Source organism: Pleurodeles waltl, chromosome 1_2 (genome assembly GCF_031143425.1).
Source record: "Pleurodeles waltl isolate 20211129_DDA chromosome 1_2, aPleWal1.hap1.20221129, whole genome shotgun sequence".
Lineage (NCBI taxonomy): Eukaryota > Metazoa > Chordata > Amphibia > Caudata > Salamandridae > Pleurodeles > Pleurodeles waltl.
In genome coordinates this window covers 1,014,638,087-1,014,660,258 of record NC_090437.1, presented here as the reverse complement: position 1 = coordinate 1,014,660,258, position 22,172 = coordinate 1,014,638,087, and the positions used below count along the sequence as shown (strand labels likewise).

At 42.4% G+C, this 22,172-nt stretch overlaps 1 protein-coding gene across 4 annotated transcripts in view; it reads left to right on the top strand.

Annotated features, from left to right (window-relative positions):
* Positions 1-22,172, top strand: part of LIMCH1 (LIM and calponin homology domains 1) — a 662,913-nt gene that overhangs the window by 471,525 nt on the left and 169,216 nt on the right. For all 4 annotated transcript variants that reach the window (XM_069201855.1, XM_069201848.1, XM_069201843.1 and 1 more), the window contains exons 8-9: positions 12,308-12,560; positions 14,206-14,496. In XM_069201855.1, coding sequence (XP_069057956.1) covers positions 12,308-12,560; positions 14,206-14,496 — 544 coding nt within the window. The remainder of the gene's footprint in view (positions 1-12,307; positions 12,561-14,205; positions 14,497-22,172) is intronic.

The following is a 22,172-nucleotide window of genomic DNA, read 5'->3' as shown; positions in this document are numbered from 1 at the left end:
AGGCACATATTCTTACAGGTGATGACATAAGGCACATTATTGGAACAAAGCGTGGCGATTTAACTGCAGATCCTGTGAAGTTTCTAAAAGAATTTGCTGAGACAGAAGAAGAATGTGATTTTGAAGATGTAGAAAAATACCTTGTGCATGTGTGGAAAATGAGTTCTGACGGACACATGTTTGACGATCTTTGGTACAGTGAGTTCAAGAGATCAGAACCCGCTAAGTGAAATTCCACCGACTTCATGTTATGTGCGTGGCCACACTAACAGAGCTTTGTACTTGATCAAAAGATGTGTAAATGTTGTGGATTGTGCATATGTATAGAAAGATCCATGTGAATTTTGTTGGGAAGATACTGATGGGGTGCTAAAACCTACAAAATTTCTGAAGCCTCTACCCACAGAATTTACACGTACATGTACTTGCAAAAAATGTTACAAAAATAAAATGTCCCTGTCGATATGCTGTTCTCAAATGTTCAACATTCTTCAAATGTACCATGAGCAATTGCTGAAACAAATAGTGAACTATGAAAATGTGTCTAAAACAGGAGAGATAAACATAATTGTTTTTTACATTCAGATCATAAACATTGTTTTGTGTATATAAACCATTTTTTTTATTTTTTATTCCTATGTGTCTGTTCTTCCTGTATTATAGCTGCCATTGTGAAAATTGGCAGAAGGGTTGCTCTGAAGAGTTTTCTGTCTCTGTAAGATACTTGACCCCCAAAACTTTTGTTTCAACACCAAAATGAAGTACATGGGTCTCATGGTTCCTGAAATATTACATCCTCACTGTAACACATCCACCATTTTTAAAAATGTTGTCCAGAAAAATTCAGCCCGGATCAGCAATGTCTACCCAAGCTAAAATACTTCTCTAATGATCCAAAAACACAAACCAAAAATGAAAATCTCTGACAAATATTTTTATAGGGAGGTATATCAGGGGGCTGGGACTATGAGTCCTTCCCTGACATTTCTCTTGTGCTTACCCTGCTGTGGCAGCTTCCTTTCCCTCAAACTCCAGCCTGGCTGCTGAACTTCTGTCTTGTTCACATTCTTCACAGCTGCTGCCACTGTGCCTAGTCAATTAACTGAACGAATCACAAGAGATGTTGCTCCCTGTACAGATGGTGTCCAGATAGTGCAGTCCCGGTAGACTGCACCGGGTAACTTCAAGTGACTACCATACCGACTAAGATCTCTGTGTTTTGCTTTTGCTACATTATTCCAGCATTGCACGTGGCTGTAGCATCAGACTACTCTGGCTATAGGTGCATCTCCATTCAAAGGACAAAATCCCGAGAGGCACAACATTGTTAGGTATCTCAGTTTCTCTAAAAACAAAGTAACACCAATGTGCACAATACTTCCAGAAGTGATTGAGAATGTTCCTTTAAATTGTAATTAGTCTATTTTTACTAAAAGAATAAAACTGCTTGCACATTATATATACTGTGATAAATACTAAGAATCGTGTTTGAACTAAGTGTTGTATCTCATACTACCCTCCAAGAGTAAGTTGGGAATATTCAGTCTCACTTCTCTCAAAGTCAACACTCCTAGAGTAACTACATGGCATTTTAGTGAGCTCACAATAGTTCCTGGATCCTGTGTTTCACGGACAATGACAACACCTGCCATAAGACTAGAGGCTCCAGTGAACTGGCCTGACAAAGGGGATGGACACTGGAGTGACTGCAGGTACACATTGACTTGTACAATAAGTAATCCCCTTCTACAGTGAGGCATCAGTCCAGTGACGAGCAAAGACAGTGTTTATTTCTAATTACCAGCAACTTCTGTAAGCAACACAAATGAACCCATGTCATCATCGTTGGAAACTTTAAGTAGACTATGTAATCAAAGTATCAAGCTTTTTTCTACATAGACATAACCAAGCTAATATTTCACCCTGTCGGATTGCATCTCCTTGAACAGGAGTTGAAGTATGGCCCCCTATATACAAAACATCTAGATGGTTGGCAGATCCTGAGGTCCTGCTTTCTGGGCTGAAGAACCATCAGGGTACTAAGCATCATATATGTGTCTTAACCATGGGGTCAGAAATACACAGTGTCGTCTTAGCAGCAGTTTCGTAGCATCTCATTGCTGCTATGACTGTGACTGGGGAAATGTGCCAAACCGTGCCTCTTTGTGTTGGACTCTAAGAAATTTAAGCTTGGCTGGAGCTATGGTTGGCGATGCCAACCATCAACTTTTGTCGCTGTTCTTCAGCCCTTGACTACATAAAGCTGCTGATTGGAATGGTACCGGGAGCACATAAGTAGTGCAGAATTGTCAGTCCAACCTTAACCCAGTGGGTGCAATGGCACCTCTGGGTTAGTTTGGGTGATAACTTGGCCCTGCTAAGTGGGAAACAGCTGCTTGAGTTTTTAGGGTTAACCTCATGTATTCTCAGTGAGACCTGCTGCCTTGCTGATTTGGTACTTATTAATTATCAGAGTGGAGGAATCTGGAGTGGTCAGATCTACAGGACAGTAAAAGGGTTCTGTCAATTAATGCATATTAACGATGGACCAGTCTCTTTCTTAGACTCAGTTATCTGCCTTTCCCCTTTCTTGAAATGAGGTTTAGCTATTGAGCTTAGAAAATATTTACTCTTAAGATGTTTGCTACCCTAAAACTAAAATGTCAGAAATCCAAAGCCACCTCACAATGGTTCTCTTATTAAAAAAAACTCAATCAGGACAGGAAAGCCTAAAGGAAGTTATCTATGCCCTGATGACTTGGTTAGAGAGAAATCAAGTGAAACATTGACCAAAAACTATTCTATCTAGTGAAACAGTTCACAAACCTCCAACCAGTTCATTACCCAAATAAACTCCATGTTGATAACCATAAGTTCTCTACTTCATTCTTTATCTGAGAACATTGGCAACACTGAAATATCTGTTGCTCAAGAGGTCTTTCACATCCATTGATAATGGAGAGATAGGATAGAACTCCGCGTTCTCCTATTTTGAATTCCAAGAAATCTCGCAATTGGAATTGAGAAATTCTGTTGCCTCCTTCTTCCCTTTTTTCACTTCACTGACCCATTCTGAACCCTTCCGTCAAACAGTTCCTTCTTTGTGCCATTCTGATAAATTCTTCTTTCTCTAGGTGTTGTATCTGACTAAATAAATAAATGACTCACGTAAAAAAGTGGATTATTCTTAAAGGGCTTGCTGGGAGATGTGCCCACCTCAAGTGACAATAGCAATAACTTGTCAGGGAGCCCTCTAAAGTCACTAAATTAACTGGAGCTCAGCCACCTGTTATCTGTGGCACGGAGCAGACAGGTTTAACGTAGGGAGGTACGTGAAGTATTTATGCAGTATCAAGACCGTAATAAAGTAAAAACAATAAAAAAAAAAAAACTGAATTAGAAATTACAGAATATAATTTAATGAACAAAATTACAAAAACCCAGGTAGGGGAACGGGATTTGTACATTTTCAAAGATGTAAGTAAAAATTGTGCCAAAAAGCCACTAAGTGCCAAACAATCCTATGGAAGTGGTGGACTGGGACCGAGCTGTGATTTCAGGCCAACTGCGATGGAGCAAGCGGGTTGTCCCAGTCAAAGATTTTACCTTCTGACAGTCTTTTTTTATGAAGCTTAAAATCCTCAAACTTAGCAAGGCTGAAGATGTATCCGGGGAAGGTGCACCAAAATCAAACACCTTTGCCTTGAGATACTGTGACTGATCCTGAAGTCTTGGAAGTCCAAAAATGTTTTAAGTCCCAACTTTTCATGGTTTCTGTGCAGCTCCTCTGGGTCATTTCCGAGACTTTCAGGACATTAGGGACAGCACTTAGGGGGCCAGGACTCACTCCTTAAGAGGCCATATGCAAGATCAGTCCATGTTCAGTTGATACTGGCCACTTCAGGAAAAATACCTCTTGTGTGCCCATAGCCTCTCAGGTCATGGATGGCAGGCCCAGTCCTCTTCTGCAGTATTCTGAGAAGGGTGCATTTGATTGCCACATTATTGTCTGGCACTAGCTAGTAGGTAAGGGTGACTCCTGGCGCCTTCTTACTAATTAATTAAAAGTTCCTAAAGGCAACCCTAACCATTTTTGCAGCAGTTCCTGTTTGCCCAACTACTGGCAACAGTAAAGTGCCCCTCACTTCTAAAACCTAAGTGGGAAAACCTTTTTTTCCTTGTGCAGAGATCTTCTGTCCAATCAGGTGTGGCCAGGGAAATAAGCTGGCCCCACACTCCCCTATTTAACTTCAAACCAGTTCTGGGGCTAGCTCTCATCTTACAGGGTTTGGTGGTGGCCTGGCTAGTGTGGGCTGTGGGGACAATGGCCTCCCCTTCTTCAGATCTCCTCTTACAATGAACTATGAATTAGCAGTCTTAACCTCTGTCTCTTTCAAGGTAATGAAGTTCCTAGGTCCATTTTAGCTGCACTTCAAGAGCGTATGGAGAGATTAGACGCCCCACAATCAGTTCATCCTATCGCCAGGTCAAAGTCATTGTTCCACTACAAGCCTTAAATGGATTCATAAGGATCCCAGACTGGATTGCTTTAAGCCGAAGCCTTAGAGCAGAACCCATCTACTAAAGTTTCAGCTAGGACTTGAAAGTAGATTTTATTCATTTTGCCTACAATTCAAGATTCACATACCAGGAGTAGAGCTTTTACAATGTTGGACTAGAGCCTCCTTTATTTCAGCTGCACTTTAACTTCTTCCCTTACACCCCAAAATGAAGACTATAGCGTAAATTAAGAACTATAAAAAGAGGCTTGAAGTGCTCCATAAAAAAACCTTCATAAAGCACAAGGCAGCAAATAATATCTTCTTGCTCCATCATATTTCTATCAACTGTGAATCTTTAGTTTTGTCCAACTAAACCGAACGCCTCCACAGACGAGCACTTTTAGGCAGTCTTTCTTTACAATTGCTGAACTTCCATCTAATGGAAAATCATTGTGTCCAGTGTAAAATGACCAGCGTCTGCCTGAACTGTAGAGCCTTTCAGACACTACAGTATGCCCACAATGTTTCAAGAACGACGCTTTAAGAAAGAGTGAACGGGCAAAATGAGCAAATCCACATTCCACTGTACAATTCCAGGCTGGTGAAGTCATGTCTGAAAATAAATATGTGAAATGCAGAAGATCCTCAACTTGTAGGGTGCTATAATTTGAAAATAAATGTGGGGACTCCTGGATTTACACAGATGACAAAAAAGTATAGCCTCACTTAAAAGAAATGCCACAACCCAAACTCGGCACAACTTTTTACATAACGGTATCACAAACTATGTTCATCCACAATTTAACTTAGTGATGAAAGCAGTAACAATGTAAAAAAACGTTCCCAGGAGACCATGAAATAACATAGTTTTGCTGGTTTGCGGACCCTTCTTGAAGTATCAATGTTGTTTCATATGAAGGCATTAATTACATTACATGTGGCATCATACAAACGTATGCATTTCTTTACATATCAGCAACATCAACTTTTGCATTGGAATTTTTTTGGGTGTTGAGTGATTATGGTAACCTCTTCCATTCGACTTATTTACACTTCAAGGTTATACAATTATGTTCAGCAAGCCACTCTCCCCAAATGACTTGTTATCATGTCTGAGCATGTAACGTTTGTGTGAGCTGGAACATAGTTCCTCTGTCTGAAGCTTGATTTCAAGACATCAATGTAGCAATGGCAGCTCAGCCACTGGCTTAAGTCTGAGACATTTCTGTAGTGGAGGGGCTAGTTATGTAGGCACATTGGATCATTGACCCAGCACGCCTTGTGAGCACAGCAGAAATCTTTGATGCTTACATCCGCAGGGAGACAAAGGGATTTTGGGGCTGGCTTCATATGGCCGTGTCAGCTCAGGTCCTGGCACTCTCTTGCAGCGTCATTTTAAAGGCTTTGCTCACTTATGATTACCTTCTTTGCGAAGTCTGTGCAGACAATGTTGCAGTATTCTAATCATGTAATCACCATTGTTGCCTCTGCCCATTTGTTAATTTGAAAGAATGAGAGGGACCTACCTGCCCCACAACATGGCTCATTGTTAATCCCCTCCCACTGCTAAAATATGTCAAATATGTAAATTTTTCTATTTGTTTTTAACTGCTGCTATTAAAAGGAATCTCTAGTACTACTTCAAGGCACTCATTGCCTTTGTAATGACACTCGGGCCGCAAGTTTATTGGTGAGGAGTGAGGTTTACTTGCTTTCCTATCTTCTTTGTTAAGAGTTAGTTGCTTGTTAGTAATGTTAATTGGTAATATCTGTATATTTGATGTTTAGAGCTGGGATTGCTAAATATGTTTAGAGCAATGTATATATCAGATTTTATCTGGCAGAGACTTCTAGTTGCAGATTCCTTACCTTAGAATTTTCCCCCAGGTGTCAGACTGGATCTGGAGATTATTTCTTCGAGCAATACCCTTGCTCGTTGGTAGGTGACGTCGGTCGACTCTGCGGGCATCGTAGTCGCCGTGATAATGTCAGGAGTAGTACATAGATGCCGCTTCAGCACAGTGACATCAGTTCTTATTTTGCCACGCCACGCGCTGATCCGGAGAAAGCTACCCCGGTCTCTTTTTGACCGAGTTTGACCTTTTTGTTGAGTTTTTTTAGTGAGTTTTTGGTGTGTTGAGATGCCTCCGAAGACCGGTTTCAAGCCGTGCAAGGACTGTCACCACATGATGTCGGTAACAGATCCGCATCTGGTCGGTTTGTGGTGCTTGGAGCGCAACCACGACTTAGTCGTGCTCGGAGTGCTATGCCTATGCACCCGAAGGCCTTGAGGGGGCAGTCCCTCAAGCTCATGGCGGCCCGGCGCTTGACTCCGCGTAGGTCCCGGTCTCGCTCTCGGGGAAGACCGCTCGTGGAGCCACCACCATTCTTTGTCCTCTAAGTCTTCGGGCACAGGTAAGAAGAAGAAGCAGTCAAAACGGTTCCGTCACCCTTCAACTTCACCCCATCGCTTGGCTGATGCGAAGCTGGAGGAGAGTTGACCCTCGCAGCATGCTCTGGGTCCGCTCTGCACTTCCCTGAATTTCTGGGATCTGGAGCGACCCCTGCCCAATTAAAGAAGTTTTATGAGGCAGTGCGTCTCATTTTTGGGCAGTTCAGCCCCGATATGGAGCCTTCGGGGCCAAGAGGTTCGGTTGGGGGGCCTTCGGGTTCCCTGCCGGTGGCTTTGGCTCTGGCCACTGAGGTTCCCTCTGGATCCACTTGTGGATCCGCACCGACACCAGTCGGACCACTGAGACCTTCCCTGGTGCCGATTCGATTGTTTACGTTCCCGACATCGGTGATGCCCACCATCGACGTCGACCCGATCCTCATCCCCGATGACTCGGATTTGGAACAGCGTCGGCCAATGCCGCCTCTGTTTTCGATGGGGCCTACTCACCCCGGTCGGATTTGGACCCTTTTCCTTATGGGTACGAATTTGGGGAAGGATTGGAGGGGTCCCTGGACCCTTATGAATATCAGGATGACCCTACTTTGGACTGGGCACAGGAGTTGGGCAAGGCCAGTGGCCTGGACACTTCTCCAAATGCTGGCATGCTGCCTCCTCCTACCATGGCTACGGTGGAGGGAGCGAATTATTCTATGGTGGTCAGTAGGGCAGCTGAGGTCTTTTGCCTTGAGCTGCTGACTGTACAGGTCAGGTCAAATCTACTGACAGAGGTGCTTCAGCCAGGGGCTTCCACATCTGAGCTGCTTTAATGAAGCCCTCACAGATGTCCTCTTGGGTACTTGGTCCAAACCCAACACAGGGGCTCCTGTAGACAGGACCATCACACGCCGCCATCGGCCCACCCCGAACGACCCTAGATTCCTGTCCCATTCCTGTCTCCAGTCTCGTGCTGCAGTCTGTGAACAAGCCATGCCTTTTGGGCCGCTACACCCACTCTCTGTGGAATACGATCATGCAAGTTCTGCCGCAGATACAGAGGAGGCCTGTGCTATCGTCTTCCAAGCTGTCACCGATGGGAGAGATGCAGCGAAGTTCACGATCTGATGTGGGCTGGACACGACCTCTAGGCAGATCAGTTGCTATGACGGTGGCTTTGAGATGCCACGCCTGGCTGCGTACTTCTTGTTTTTCAGGGGGATGTCCAACAGTCTCTTATGGACATGCACTTTGATGGTTCCCATCTCTTTGGATACATCTACAGAACACACATCTGGGCCGGGGTATTTGTCTTTAGGTAATTGAGCTAGAGCATCAGTGGGCCTTGTAACGGAGATATCATTTTCTAATGATAAAAAAATCAAAAGACAAAATGTCTATTGCCTCTTCTGAAGGGGAGAACTCTTAACTATAAAGACTAGTATAGAAATCAAGGAAACATTTTGAAATTTGAGTGGGTGTGATGGTTGTTCCATGTTTCTCTTTGATAATATTGATTTTAGATTTTTGTTTTTTAACTTAAGTAGATAGAAGTTTGCCTGCTTTATCACTTCCCCAAGCAGTTTGGCGTTAATTTTTGCAAGATTTCTGCTTCCATTTTCAGTGGAGTTTTTATTATACTATAGTTTTGCTGTGGTTAGACAGGCCAATGTATCTTTATGGTTGGAAGTGCATGACTCATGTACTAAGTCTTTAACATGTTTCAGCAGTGTTAAAAAGTCTAAGTGTGAGTTTTTTCTGAGAGGTAACATAGTAAACATAAAAAAAGCCCCTGGCAGCTGTCCTTTTAGGTATCCCATACATAATTAATGTGAATATTCTAAGTTGAGTTGAGAGCAAAGCATTCAGCAAGAAATTGTTCAGATATTTCTATGAATGTAGTGTTTTTTAATAAGCATTAATAAATCTCCACTTGTTAGTGTGTACATGTTATGGTAATAAATCTATATCAGTAATGACCGTGGCGTGATCAGTAATGAGTATGGAATCTATTTCGGCCTGTATCAGGTTTGTAATACATTATGGGTTACGTATATGTAGTCAACTCTGGAACTTGAATGATGTACAGGAGGGTAATTAGCTTTCATAAAGGATTTCTGCATTTTGTTGGGTACATATTTCAACTGAGCATCGGTCTTTAAAAGGGCCCTTGAATCCCCACAAGAATAAGGGTATGTTGTGAACATGTTTGCAACGGAGTGGAAAACACTTCCCAGAATTTAATATCCACACCAGTGCAACCATAAACATTGCATATAGAAATAGGTACATTATTATTTTTCAGGGATAAAAGAAGCCATCTACCGTCTTTATCCTTAACTTCAGTATCAAGGACTAAATATTTGAGTCAAAATGATGACACAATTTCTTGTGATTTTTGTGATTTGTGACAGGAGAACAAAAAACATAACTGCCCAATGTTTCTTTAATAAATGTATATATTTTCCTAGTAATAGAACAATCTGGCAAGCCTAGATAAATGTGTCAGGACTCTTTGCTTTTTTGTGGGGTTGCGAATACTCTTTCTATTCCATTAAACAGTTCTTAGGGTAGTCATGACATACAATCAGTAGGAAAAGAGCATACATCCGCATGAAAATTATTTTGCAAGGTAGGGTGAAAGAACATCCAGAGAGCAATCGTAAGCTAATGCATAACAGAATCATAGGGAAAGGCTATGCAAGAAAGCAAAGAGGAAAATAAGCTAAGAGAAAAGAAAAGAGCCAAAAGGAGTGAAACAGAAGGAGGAAAGCAAAGGGAGGTAGATTATCAATCTCCATTGTTTGGCATAAAACAAGTCCGAAGGCTTTAACCGTGAGAGAAGCCAGTAACAATATGCTGAGAAGGTGGCGGAGCGCAAGGACTGAGACCGTCCAAGGACCCACACCCCTGAAATGAGACAGCAAAAGAATAAAGAAAAGTGTGATGAAAGAGAAACAATATGTTTCGCTAGAGGCACAACATCTTGGGCATTGCTAATACATTGTTCAATGTCCGAAACTCTAGAATCAAGGTTGGACCATTCCTCCCAATGCTTTGCAGTGTGGCATTTGTTTTGATAACAAGAGATTTCAAGTTTTTGATTTCATCGATTAAATCGTCATGGGTAACAGGCAAATGAGATTTAGATAGAGACACTGGGTACATTTTAACCCTTTTATTGACAATGCCAGGTTGCCTCTTCCGGGGCCCAAGTGAGGGTATAGGAGAGGTGAAATACTTTAATGTTGAACACAGTTGATGATCCATAGCGAATAGTGGAAGCTCAAAGCAGGGGAATATCTTTATGAAGTGAAGAAAATAAATAAGGTAATCAGGGGAGAAAAGTGAGCTCAGCGTGACACAAAGCTGGTTCCCTATACATGATCATCTAAAAGAGCTGCACAGTAATCATGCATTTTCACCATGTGCTGAAAAAACAATGAAAATTCCCTCTATATGCATTAGCACATTGCTCCTGAGTAAAATATTTAAATATAAAAGAATGAGCCTCACCCTCTCCTCAGAATCTCTGTGAAGTCCAGTTGGGAGCCCGCCCACTGCGGATCTCTGTAGTTGTGAGAGGCAGAAGTTGGCTGCTGCATCCAGGCTTGAGGAGTGGCGTCTTGCATTGGTGAGTGAAGAAAAAACCATTAGAAGGTCTAAAAACATACAGTGCTGCTCCCTTGCTGAGTCAGGCCACTGCATACTGCCTGAAGGTGGGCTGAGGTCGTGTATCGGCCAAAAGATGTCCAATAGTTCCGGACGCTGCAGGAGGACTAAATCCTGGTGGCCATGTTCTTGTGCTTCAGCACGCACTCATTTATTTTTGACTACCAGTGGACCTGTACAAGTAGCAAGTACAACAGATAGCAAGTAGCACCGTGGGTAGGCGGTCAGTCCCCATTTAATAACGCTTTTGTTGGTTATTCCCTTCTGTCTCCTGCTGGACCTATAAGGCCAAGTACATTCCTTTCATCATATATTGTGTGGTGCCAGGCTCGCATAAACCACTTGACCTAATTGAAAGGACATTATTGTAAGCTATGTAGTTGGTAAGAAGGGCGATCTGTAGTTAAGTCCTTAAACTGAAGCTTTCGATAGCCTCACCTAATGCAGCAGCCCTTTAATCTGATCTTTTTTATGGAAGAAGAACAGTGTTAACAACAGCCTGTGTGCACTGGACAGCAAACACTGTACTAATATCTGAGTGTTGGAAACTCGCTAGCTTAGCTCGATAAGCTACCACATTGAGACATGTAATGGACATCTTTAGCATTACTAATGGTGAATTTAAACTGCTGGTATGTGATTGGGATTTTCTACAGGATATAAATTACCTGGTGGCAAAGCAGGACTATACCCAGTATCTTGAAATTGTGCATATTAATAGATTGAGATTACATTATGTTGATCAGTTTCTACACATATGTGGACACCTGCAAGTGCTATTTCAGAGAGTCCAGCTACCACTCCACTACGCCACAAACTGGCGCACGGCTTGACCGATCAAGTTAATTTACAGTGGTGTAGGCGATGTGGTCATAGAACAAAGTTGGCTGAACATTTTCACTGTGATTATGTATTGGTGATGGAGAGGAGTGATTATTATAATGCTCCTCTTCTAAGTGCAAGAAGATGCAATTTATTATTCTGGTTTGAATAGTTTTGAAACTGTATATCAGTGTTGTATTGTTCAGGTCTTTAAGGTTTCACTTATCTAATGTGACAATCTGATTATTTGTAATACATTTTAAACTAAATAAGCTCCGAATTTTTAGTAATAAAAAATATTAAGAAATTCCCTTCTCTAACTGAGTCCATCAGGGCTGCATGTGAGTAACCACTTGGGGATGTTGTCTAGTGCTAAAAAGAACACTCACTGAATTCCACCAATCAAATCTAACGTGCCATTTTCGCACAGAACAGGAGACTTGCTATGGTTCACATCTAAATTTGCATTGTAAATTGGTTCCTATTCGAATTTCGAGAAGAAAATATACTCATAATGTTTTGAACAGAAAATATCTGAGCAAAATACTAATGAACAAGAAATGTAATAATGGGAAACATGGCTTGGTGAAGCGAGAGTACTTGTGAAACTTGTAGGCACAATTCGTTTTACAAAATTGCACTGTTGAAATCAGTGTCATGTTTGAATTCATTAAAAGTACAAAGCATACACACCTGTAACCTTAGCTGTTACAAGCGCTTCAGATTGGGTGAGTTGTTATGAAATCTTGTATTTATGTCTGTGAGTTGGAAGCAGTACTAATATCCTCTATGCCCTAGCCGCCCCCCCCCCCCCGCCCCCAAACATCAGGTTTCCTGTTTTCTGGGTTCCTTTGCCAGCTGTGCATTTGTTTTTACTGATACTGAATTGGGTACTGAAATGGTAATTTTCCCTTTGTTCCAGGGAGAGGTAGTGACTCGGAATCAGACTTTCCACATCGAAAGATACCAGATGTAAAAAAGGACGATATGTCTGCTAGGCGGATTTCCTATGGTGAAAATAAAGCGTTTGTGCCTTTCAACCAGTACCTACCAAACAAGAGTAACCAAACTGCCTATATACCGGCTCCTCTTAGGAAAAAGAAGGCAGAGCGGGAAGAATACCGTAAAAGCTGGAGTACCGCCACGTCACCACTAGGAGGAGAGAGGCCTTTCAGGTAAAACAAAGCGAGTTGCTGTGCAAACATTGTCGGGGTTGATGATTGATTCTTATTTGACCTCTTACTGAAACAATAGTCTTTCTGTGGTCAACACTGAACACAAACTAAGGACTACCTACTTGACGTTCAGGGGGACACAGACATTTTTAGATCTGGCCTAAGGACAGCTCTCGTTGCAATGTCAGACTTATGTTTTCTCCAAAAAAGCCATAATAAAAATACAAACATACATCAATACAGAGTCTTTCAGTTAACCCTGATTATTCATGGGCCTTTTAAAGTACCATTCATATTCGGTTTCCTTCCACCGCATCATAAAGCATGGGGCCTTGGGGCAGCCCACTTATTCTGATGGCTGTCTTGCACTCTTTGATGGAGCGTTGCCTGATCACATGCCCAGAGCTGCCTGAAAAGGAGTGTACTTCAGTGGTAGGTCAGTGTACCTGAACTGTTGGGCCACTCCTTTATTTTTATATTTTTTATATAGTCACCATTTTTTTTTGCAAACTTCATGTATATTAGATTTGTCTTAATACATACCAAGGCCATTCGTATTTACTTTGTCAATGCTTGTTTCACCAGGCAACCGAGTCAATTTGATGTTAGAACATAGGGTGTTCACTTTTTGATAGCACTCAGTGTGCAGTCTGGTTTTTGTCTTTTAAAGTTTGGGCTTGGGAAGATTAAAGTACAGCATGGGTTTCATTGAAGAAGAAGAATCCTATTATATATAGTGTTACCGGTTTTCCCACTTAAGTAATTGCACCTGTCCTACCTACAACTAGAAAGATACTTCAAGGATTATGGGGGGAACATACTGCACACATTTAAAACGCGATCAACGTACAGTCAGACTCATAACAGTGTGCACCTTGCTTTTGAGATGTTAACTACAAGAATGTATCCTATTTCCACCTGACTTGGTAGACCAAGAGATGGCAGTTCTCACCTGTGTGTAGTGTTACGAGATGACTCCTTGGCCCTGAAGACTTCTTCTTGGCTATTCCTTTTGTAAACCGTTGCAATCTGTTGCAATCTGCTCTTGTACTCTAGCTGGTTCAACTGAAGTACACCATGGCTACAACTCCACACTGTAATTAGTTTTTAATAAGTACCCAAGACTGAACTGAGAGTCCCAGGTGATAGGTAATCATTTGATAATCCTGTCTTTGAAGCGGACGAGACCCTTCTTCAATACACATTAAAGTAACAGATTTGTATCCTGTGGCAGACAAAGTTGCCTGAAAGAACTTTCAGGAGTGGTACTTGGATTTTGTAATCTAAGAGGGTATTAACACTTTTGAGGATGTCATTACATTGCTCAAACACACCTTTTCCAATGTTTGGCTTTGGCGTGAGAGGGAGACAGCAATTTGACCTCCTTTCACAAAAAAAAGCAGTGTTCACAAAAGCTCGCATTTTTTTCATGGTTGAAACTGTACTTGTTCTCCTTTGAAAACCCCTGTCCCCTTTTCCGTGTAAGTCAATACCACAGGGAATCTCGCTGTATTGACACTCGAGCCCAATCTGTGAAACTTTCCACCATTAAATGACAAGTGTCCATCCTAATAAAATGAGTGTTTTGTGGAAATGATGTGTGCATCTGAACGAAGTGCTAAAGCCCTGTTAAATAACTCAATAGCCAAAGCCACCCCGAGCAGATAAAGGAAGAAAAATTCGAGGTCTTGTCGGATGGTAAATTTAATGAGCCAATTAAGGAGGATTCCTTGACGCGCCCTGGAGGAAAACCGCCCAGCATTCAGGCAGATATGAATCCGTACCCAGTCGTTTCAAAGGACCAGACAGTGACTGAAGGCCAGAAAGAAGTTTCAGCAGACAAGCTGGGTCAAGACGATTCTGAGGAGCTCAGAAAATTAAAAAAACTGGAACGTATTGGCATCAGAGTCATGCCAGCAGCAAAGCGCTACAGCAGGTTAGCTTGGCATTATGTGGTGTATGGCACTTCAGCATGGCCTCTTTGCATGTACATTATACAGCTTGACCCCTGTAGAAACCTCTAGGACTGAAATGGGTAATTCCCAGTGTCCATCAGACAATTTCCATTCCCGTTTCCCATCCCAAAAGCCAATTTGAGATTCTGTATTACTAATGCATTGCAGTTGTGCAACTAACATTGATTTCATGTACTTGCTGGTTTACTGATAGATATTGTTATGGACTCCCAAATATTTGCAACTTTAGAGACCATGTTTGTGAGCTTTGGTAATTTTCACGTTGTTATATCAAGTTGCGCCCGAGCCTGATTTTGCATGAGATCTGAAGTGCAGGAATGTCTTTAATATCGATGATTGTTAAATTATATAGCAGTTTGTAGACACGTATTTGACTCACAAAAAGTTTCCTTTTTACAAATAAAAACTCTTTATTGAGTTTACTCTACAACAACAAATAAAAACAATAAGCAGTTAGCATATAAGCAGTGCAGGGTTCCATTCCGAGAAGAGAGGTATACTCCAGGCACTCGGCATGACTGTACATTTAGAACCAGTAGTATACACGGCTGCAGTTAGGTACCTCATGCATGAAACGACCAAGGGGCGAGGGCGCTTCGAAGCCAAGTCTTTCAGCTTAATAAACAATGCATAGTACATTTATGTAAGCTTGACTGTCACAATCACAATACTTTTGGTATAGTGGGTACAATCATCACTCATCCTAATGAGTGCCCACTTCCGAGCTAGTCACATTTTCAGCAACAAATTTATTAAGAAGATGACCCCATAACAAAATCGCCTCAGAGGTGCTGTTGCGGGCGATACGCATGTGCATCTCCTCTGTTACCCCTCATTCTTAAAGATCCCGGTGCCATGAAGACACCAGTGGTGTACGGGTGCCCATCTATCTGATGGCCACTCGCCTCTTGGCCAAGAGCAGAGCAAGCTGGCCCAGTTTATAGGGGATCCTTCTCTCCCGGCCCCTAAGAGGTAGGCCAAGTGAATCGAAATGGATCACAATGTCTGTTGCCACCACTAGTTCGAGCACCACAAATCTCCTGAATCTCATCGCATGCCCAGACCAAGTGTAAGAAGGTTGCTCCCAACTCCACACATCATGCACACTGCGCCTCCCTTGAGGGGTCCATTCTGATCAATTGCCTAGATGTTAGATAGGTGTGGTGTAGATAATTCAGAAGAAGCAACTTGAATTTACGGTTGCATGACACCCTTCTAACCAAAGCACATGCACACTTCCAGTCAGCGTCCTCAATGGGCTACTCCCAATTCCCGTTCCCGGGACCCACGTGAAGTGTAAGGGACGTTAACCATGTTGCCCCCGGTTCACCTTTATTGAATGAGATGAGATGCCTTCCCTCTCCCCACCAGAGTAGGCCGCTCCGCATCAGGCAGTGCTTGGGTGCTGCAGTCCAAACCTTTCACCTGATGCTCTCCAACCTAGCATAATGGAGAAAGTGGCCTGGTCCTACTTCAGAGGTCTCCCAGGTCTCCTGAAATGTGATAAAGACCTCTCCAGGGTATAAATCTCCCACCACCTGGTATCCCCCTCTCCTCCATCGATCCATGGACATATTCCCATCAACTGCCCTAAACAGAGGTAGGTCCCAGAGACGAAGCTCCCTGTCGAAGGGGGCCCTTTGGAGCACCTTCCCTACTATTGTCTCCCATATCACTGTGCTCATACCGACCCCTCCATGCATCAACACTTGTACCAGCATATCATTTCCTAGCATTTTGAAAAACAGTCGCTTCTTACCTGGGTCTGCCAACCACCTCGCAGCATGTTGTAAGATAGCTTCATAGTATTAGTGCCATATATCTGGGATAGTGAGACCCCCATCATCCATGTCGCGCTTGAGGACCGACAGTGCCACTCGACTGCGCCCCTCAGCCCAGACTAAGGAAATAAGTAAACTATCCAACTTATGGAACAAGTCGGAGTGGAAACATTGCATTTTGGACCAAATAAAAGCAGTGAGGGAGAAAGACTACCTACCTATCTCTGGCAGGGGGAGTCTATTCCAGAATGCTATGGAGCCCTCAAGCCCTGACACAACTCTGTCTTCATTTAAATGCCGATACATGTCCTTGGTGTGGGCGATCCATACACCCAAGTATCTAAAGCCCTCCTTATTCCAGCGGAGGCCAAGCCCTGGGAACCGGGTATCAGGCACCCCAGTCAAACCACCAAGTGGAAACAAGAGTGATGTTCTGAAACTAACCCAAAGTCCTGAGACCTTGCCATAGGCACTGAGGAGCCCCATTAATACTGACCCAGCCTAGCGGGGGGAGCGTATATACACCAGCGCATCATCCTCATAGAGAGAAATAACATGTGTGGACCCCCACCCGAATCCCCCACGGCTCTAGTTCTTTATGCAGGAGAAGTGCCAAGGGTTAGATAGCAAGAGCAAACAGAAGCGGCAAGAGGAAAAATGTAATGGTTTAGTTTGTGCAAAGGAGTAGATTAAAGTGGCCCTGGCCATGCCGTTGATAACTGCTGTTACCATTCTACAAGGTTCCATTTTTAAGCCCCACTTCCTGGACAGCACATGCACTGTCTGTTGGCACATATTGCGAGCTTACAGTGGGTTTGTGACCTGCCCATTGCTTACCTTTTGGTGGCATTGCCATTCTCATTTGCTGCTGTTGCTGCATATTTGTTATGGCTTTCCTTCCTTTTTTGTGTTTTTGCCCCTTCCCTGGAGCTTGGATGTATTACTTATGTCCTTCCTCTTTTTAAGTGCTATTTTTTTGCTTTTTGTTCAAACACTCAGCATGAGCGCGTGTGTTCCAGTTGTCTTGCCCAAGGACACCCCCACAACTTTTCCGCACTCCGTGTTCCCCTCTCTCACCCTTGTGTTTCTCCCCCAGTACCCATCTCCCCCACATTGCTTTCTGGCCCATATGCTTCTCCTCACCAGCTCCCTGTGGCCCACTGTTCCCTATTAGCACCCTCCATGTTACTTACTCACACTCTTGTCCCTTGTATTCCTTCTTCTGCAAGCCGCCGTGTTGATTCCACCACAGTACCCGTGCTCCCATGGCTCCTGCTCCTTTGTTGATTTCGGGATGCTGAGCAGCATGGCTAAAGACCATTGGCAAAACCAGTAGGCCCAAAGGCAAGACTTATTGACTCTGTCAGTTATTGTTAATAGTGTTCCACAGAGTATGAAATACAAAGAGACCAATCCCATAGGTACAAGCCACTTGAAAGTGTCCTGCAAAGGCATATCTGCTGGCAGCAGCAGTGTGGCCATGCTTGACAGTATGGTGCAGCATGGAGCATATTCATGCTGCTATGATAAAAAGCTGGCAAGGCCTACAGATTCTTTCTGCTGGAATCATTTCATTCCAATAGGGTGCTCGGTGATGCTGTGCAGTCCGTGGTCTGACATGCTGCGGAACACCTGTCTCTGGATTAAACTTTTCAGTTAGGAATTTACCGATAGGTTAAAGGGGCCAAGTACAGCACAGCTGTGGGTTTATCTTTTGAGTGTGATGGGATGAGTCTGAGAGGACACTTGAGGCATTTTATAGATGAAGAATAATGAACTTGCAGCTGTTGCAACTCATGAAATCCACAAGGGGAAGTGAATGAATTGAAGAATGCTTTGCTGTGTGCCCGAGGCATTCTGCTGAAATCTGTGTGCAAATCTGTCATCAATCCTTACAGAAGTATGTGTACATATATATATTATTTCTGTAGCATGAACCTAGCCTAAAGGCAGGGTGGCGTTGTACATAGTCACAGATGAGCATAAGGTCAATGGGTAACAGTAGAGGAAGTTGGGTTGTCGACCTTTAATGCTTTGTGATGTAGTGCTCTTATAAGAGGTGCGACTTCAACTCTATACTAAATTGGAGCAACATTATGGCTGTCCTGATGGATACGAAGATGTTGTTCCTGATCCTGGTGGTTTAGATGGAAAAGGCATGCAGTGCTTGTGTTTTTCTTTTTTACACTTCATAGTCTGCAGTCTTATGGTGCCATGACTTTGAGTATGCCAAGAACCATCAGAGATGGTGAGCTTGTCTGCAAGAAAAGTGGTGATGCTTGTCGTGATGGCTTTGTACATGATGCAGTTGCCGTTGAAAACTTGGACTGGTAAGGGTAGTCAGTGGAGTTTCATCATGTTTGGGGTTTCTGCTTTCATGTTTCTTCAGGCTTTGGATGAGACGTGCTTTCACCTAAAGGGTGAAAATATGGTTTCTAAGAGGCTGTGTAGTAGGACTTTACCACTATTCGGATAGGAGAATATGAGAGCTTGGACAGTAGTTCTGATGTTGCTTTCTGGAAGAAACTATTTAACTACCTTTAGAAAAGAGAGCTTGTAATAGGTCATCTTTGTTTGGCAGTGTATTCCTTCAGGGTGACGTTGGTGTCCTTGGTGAATTCAAGTGAATTGATTTCTGGTAAAAGTTGGGGTTCGAAGCTCCCAATGTTTGTCATTGAGCCAGTTTTGTACTGTATCTTGCTTATTGGTCTTGACAAATACAAATTCTGTTTTGATTGGGTTGGGTTTCAGGCAGATGCTGGATATCCACGTATGGATGATGTGCAAACTGTGTTGAATGTCTGAAGCAGGGATGATTTTCAAGTAGAGTTGTATATCATCAGCTTACAGGTGAATCTTGATGCTAGAATGCTTCAATTTCCAGAGGCTGTTCCCAGGGACAGGAGCAAATGCGGTCTATATTTCTGGTCTGGGTTGGCTCGAAAAAGACAGTTGAGCTTAACTGTGTACTAAGAAAAATCATTTATTTTTTAATGGTGTTCAATGGATTCTATATAGTAAACGTAATGATAGAGAGTGAGCAATATTGCTTTTAGAGGCTGGTTTGCGCCTCAGGGTCATGCGGTGGAGGTTGTCTGTTCTAATAGCAGGATAGGTCATTGCCTGGGTATCCTGGTGCAGTGAATCTGTGATGCATTCCTTTTAGATACAGGCTTGGCCCTTGTAATGTATTTATGATGAGCTGGAGGTGCTCGAATTTGTGCTTGGCATCACTGTAGGCCATCTTCTGACTGGGAAAGATGTTAAGTTTCCTGAGTGAAACCGGGTGCACCGAGTGTAAGCCCCTGTATCCATCAGTCGCTCTAGATTTATTACAGCAGTGAGAAAATGTATTTTACAACCTGCGCACCAAGTACATGAAAATTGTCCACAACATTTGTGCTTGGAGTTTGGGCGAGCCCGTTTTTTTATTTATCAGCATGCATGCATTAGTGGCTGGATGTTTGACTCCAAACAAAGTATTTTCACTTGCTTAAGGTAGAATGTCTGTGAAGACCTAGACATGCTTTGATTATCTTCTTTTACATTTGCAAGTGAGAGGGTATTGACTGGAAAGAACATTATTGCAGCATGCCCTGACCCTGCCATAAGGCGCTTTCTAGACATCTTGTGTGCAAAGCATCCACTTTATACCTACCCCTAGTGCATGCCAGCAATAATGACTGAAGCCTCTTTAGATTGGACGGAGTCAAAAACATACACAACGGCTGGGAAGTGAGTTTCCACTTGTAAATCACTAAATATGTTTGCTAATTCACACACATTCCCTTGGGTTAACTGTGTAAAATACACCTGCTGAAAAGTCCTTATGAAAATCGATGTGATTTTTATGAAGAACAGTATAGCAACAAGCCCTGCTTTGAGCCCTGAGCAAGGAACTTACACTTGGTCAAGCAAAATGTGGATTTGTTTCCTGAAATATAACATCCCCCCTTTTTTTTATTTTTTATTAATAAGTATATTCGAAACATGGTTTCTCTTTTCCAAATTAAAAGTGAAAAAGGCAGATTTTCCTCTTGATTTTCTAAAAAAGTATTTTTTAAAGGGGTTCGACATTATATTCTTCTATGAAAAATTAATAATAATTCTCTTAGAATTTCTCTGCTAAATTGTTAATTTACACACATTTCGGACAGGTGGGCATTACAACTGAGAAAAGCACAAACGTACACTTTTGCTTAGTGATTCAACAAACCTCCTTTACAATTCCTTGCTTTGGTACTGTAAACTATCATTGCATATACAAATCATGACCACTGTTACAATTTACTTTGCCTTCAGTGTAAGTTGACCCTGAGTTTTTCATACTTGAATTCTGCACGGTATACAAGCGTGAATTACACATATATGTGTATTTGAATTAAATGAGCGGTACGGATTACCATCTGCATCTGGTCTTCAGATCATTGGGCAGCACCATTGGTCAGCTATTACTTGTCCCCCTGTCCAGTTAAATTCTCATTTAGTTTTACGATTTTTACCCTGTGATTTATTCTGTGTGGTACTTCATGAAGTTACCTCTTTTTGAAAACTATTAGTCTTGATACTCCCAGTTAAGGGGCCTTTCTTTTAAACCTATGGTTTTACTAAAGAAATTCTTACTATTGGTAATACTTTAATATCTTTTCAAGAATGGCCCTGTACGACCGATAAAGACCATCTTTACTTTGGTCCGTTTTACATTACACATGTTTTTTCGCAGAAACAAAAACAGTAGTAGAACAAGCGCAGCTGAAGATATAGATCCAATGCAAAAAATCAATGTTTCGGCTGACAGTGAAAGACATTTCCTTCTTCCCCTATTTTACAAGAGTAGAATGAATGCTGAAGAAATCCTTGAAGTGAAGAAGGCTGTTGTCTGCTTTGATTAGAAGTTGATGATGACCAACCCCTTGTGCTAGTTTCCAAAGGTGACACTATCTATAAGAAGTCTTGTCTCAAAGGTCACAAAGTTGCAAACAATGATGTATCTAACTAGAAGAGATCAGAAAACATGGGGTGGGGGAAACGTATAAGGTTGTTGCGATACAATGTGCTGAGTCAATTTAGCCCCTTTTTGGGATATTTTGTAAATTAGTAAACGCTTCACATAGGTTGTTGAAGTCCTGTAGATCTGTGAGAGGTCAGGAAGCTTAGGAGTTGCATTTAAAGTGAAGCTATTTCATAGAGTTGCAAGACAATTCCTTTCTAACAAATCCAAAAAATAGGAAGTCCCATCAAACACTTTCCTCAATCTATTTTGTGGACAGTAAATGAGACTGACTACGGTGTTGTAGTCCTGCATTATTCCATTTATTTATACTAGATGGTTTGTGATGCTACGCAGGAAGCTCAGACCTAACCTCTTTCCCTGGTTAATTAGACTGGTAACAAATAATATGCTAAGTGGTCCCAAGCAACCATCAGCTGATTATGCACAGGAGAGGAAAAGGGAATGGCAAAGGAAATAGTTAACTTTCAAAGTGCCATAGGCATTGACTAGGTGATACCAGATAGTCTCATCTGATTTGACGAATGGCCAATTTTATGGTGTAAGCTTTATATTCATTTAGTATGAAAATATGCCAAAGTAGGTTGATACTTCTTTGTTTTGTCATCTCAGACTTTGCTTGCTGCATTTTGAAAAGGCCCGACTAATCACTGACAGGAACGCATGTTACTCTTGGTAGCTTGCATGTCAACTTTGGAGGCTATTAAAGCTTGGCAGATGCAGGACAACTGCCAAAATGAATCCACTGTAATAGGGCGGATGGGGCATCTGCAAATTGTAGGCATATGTCTCACATCTGTGTAACTGTAAATCACTCCCTGTGCCATCTGAGGTTGGATACCAC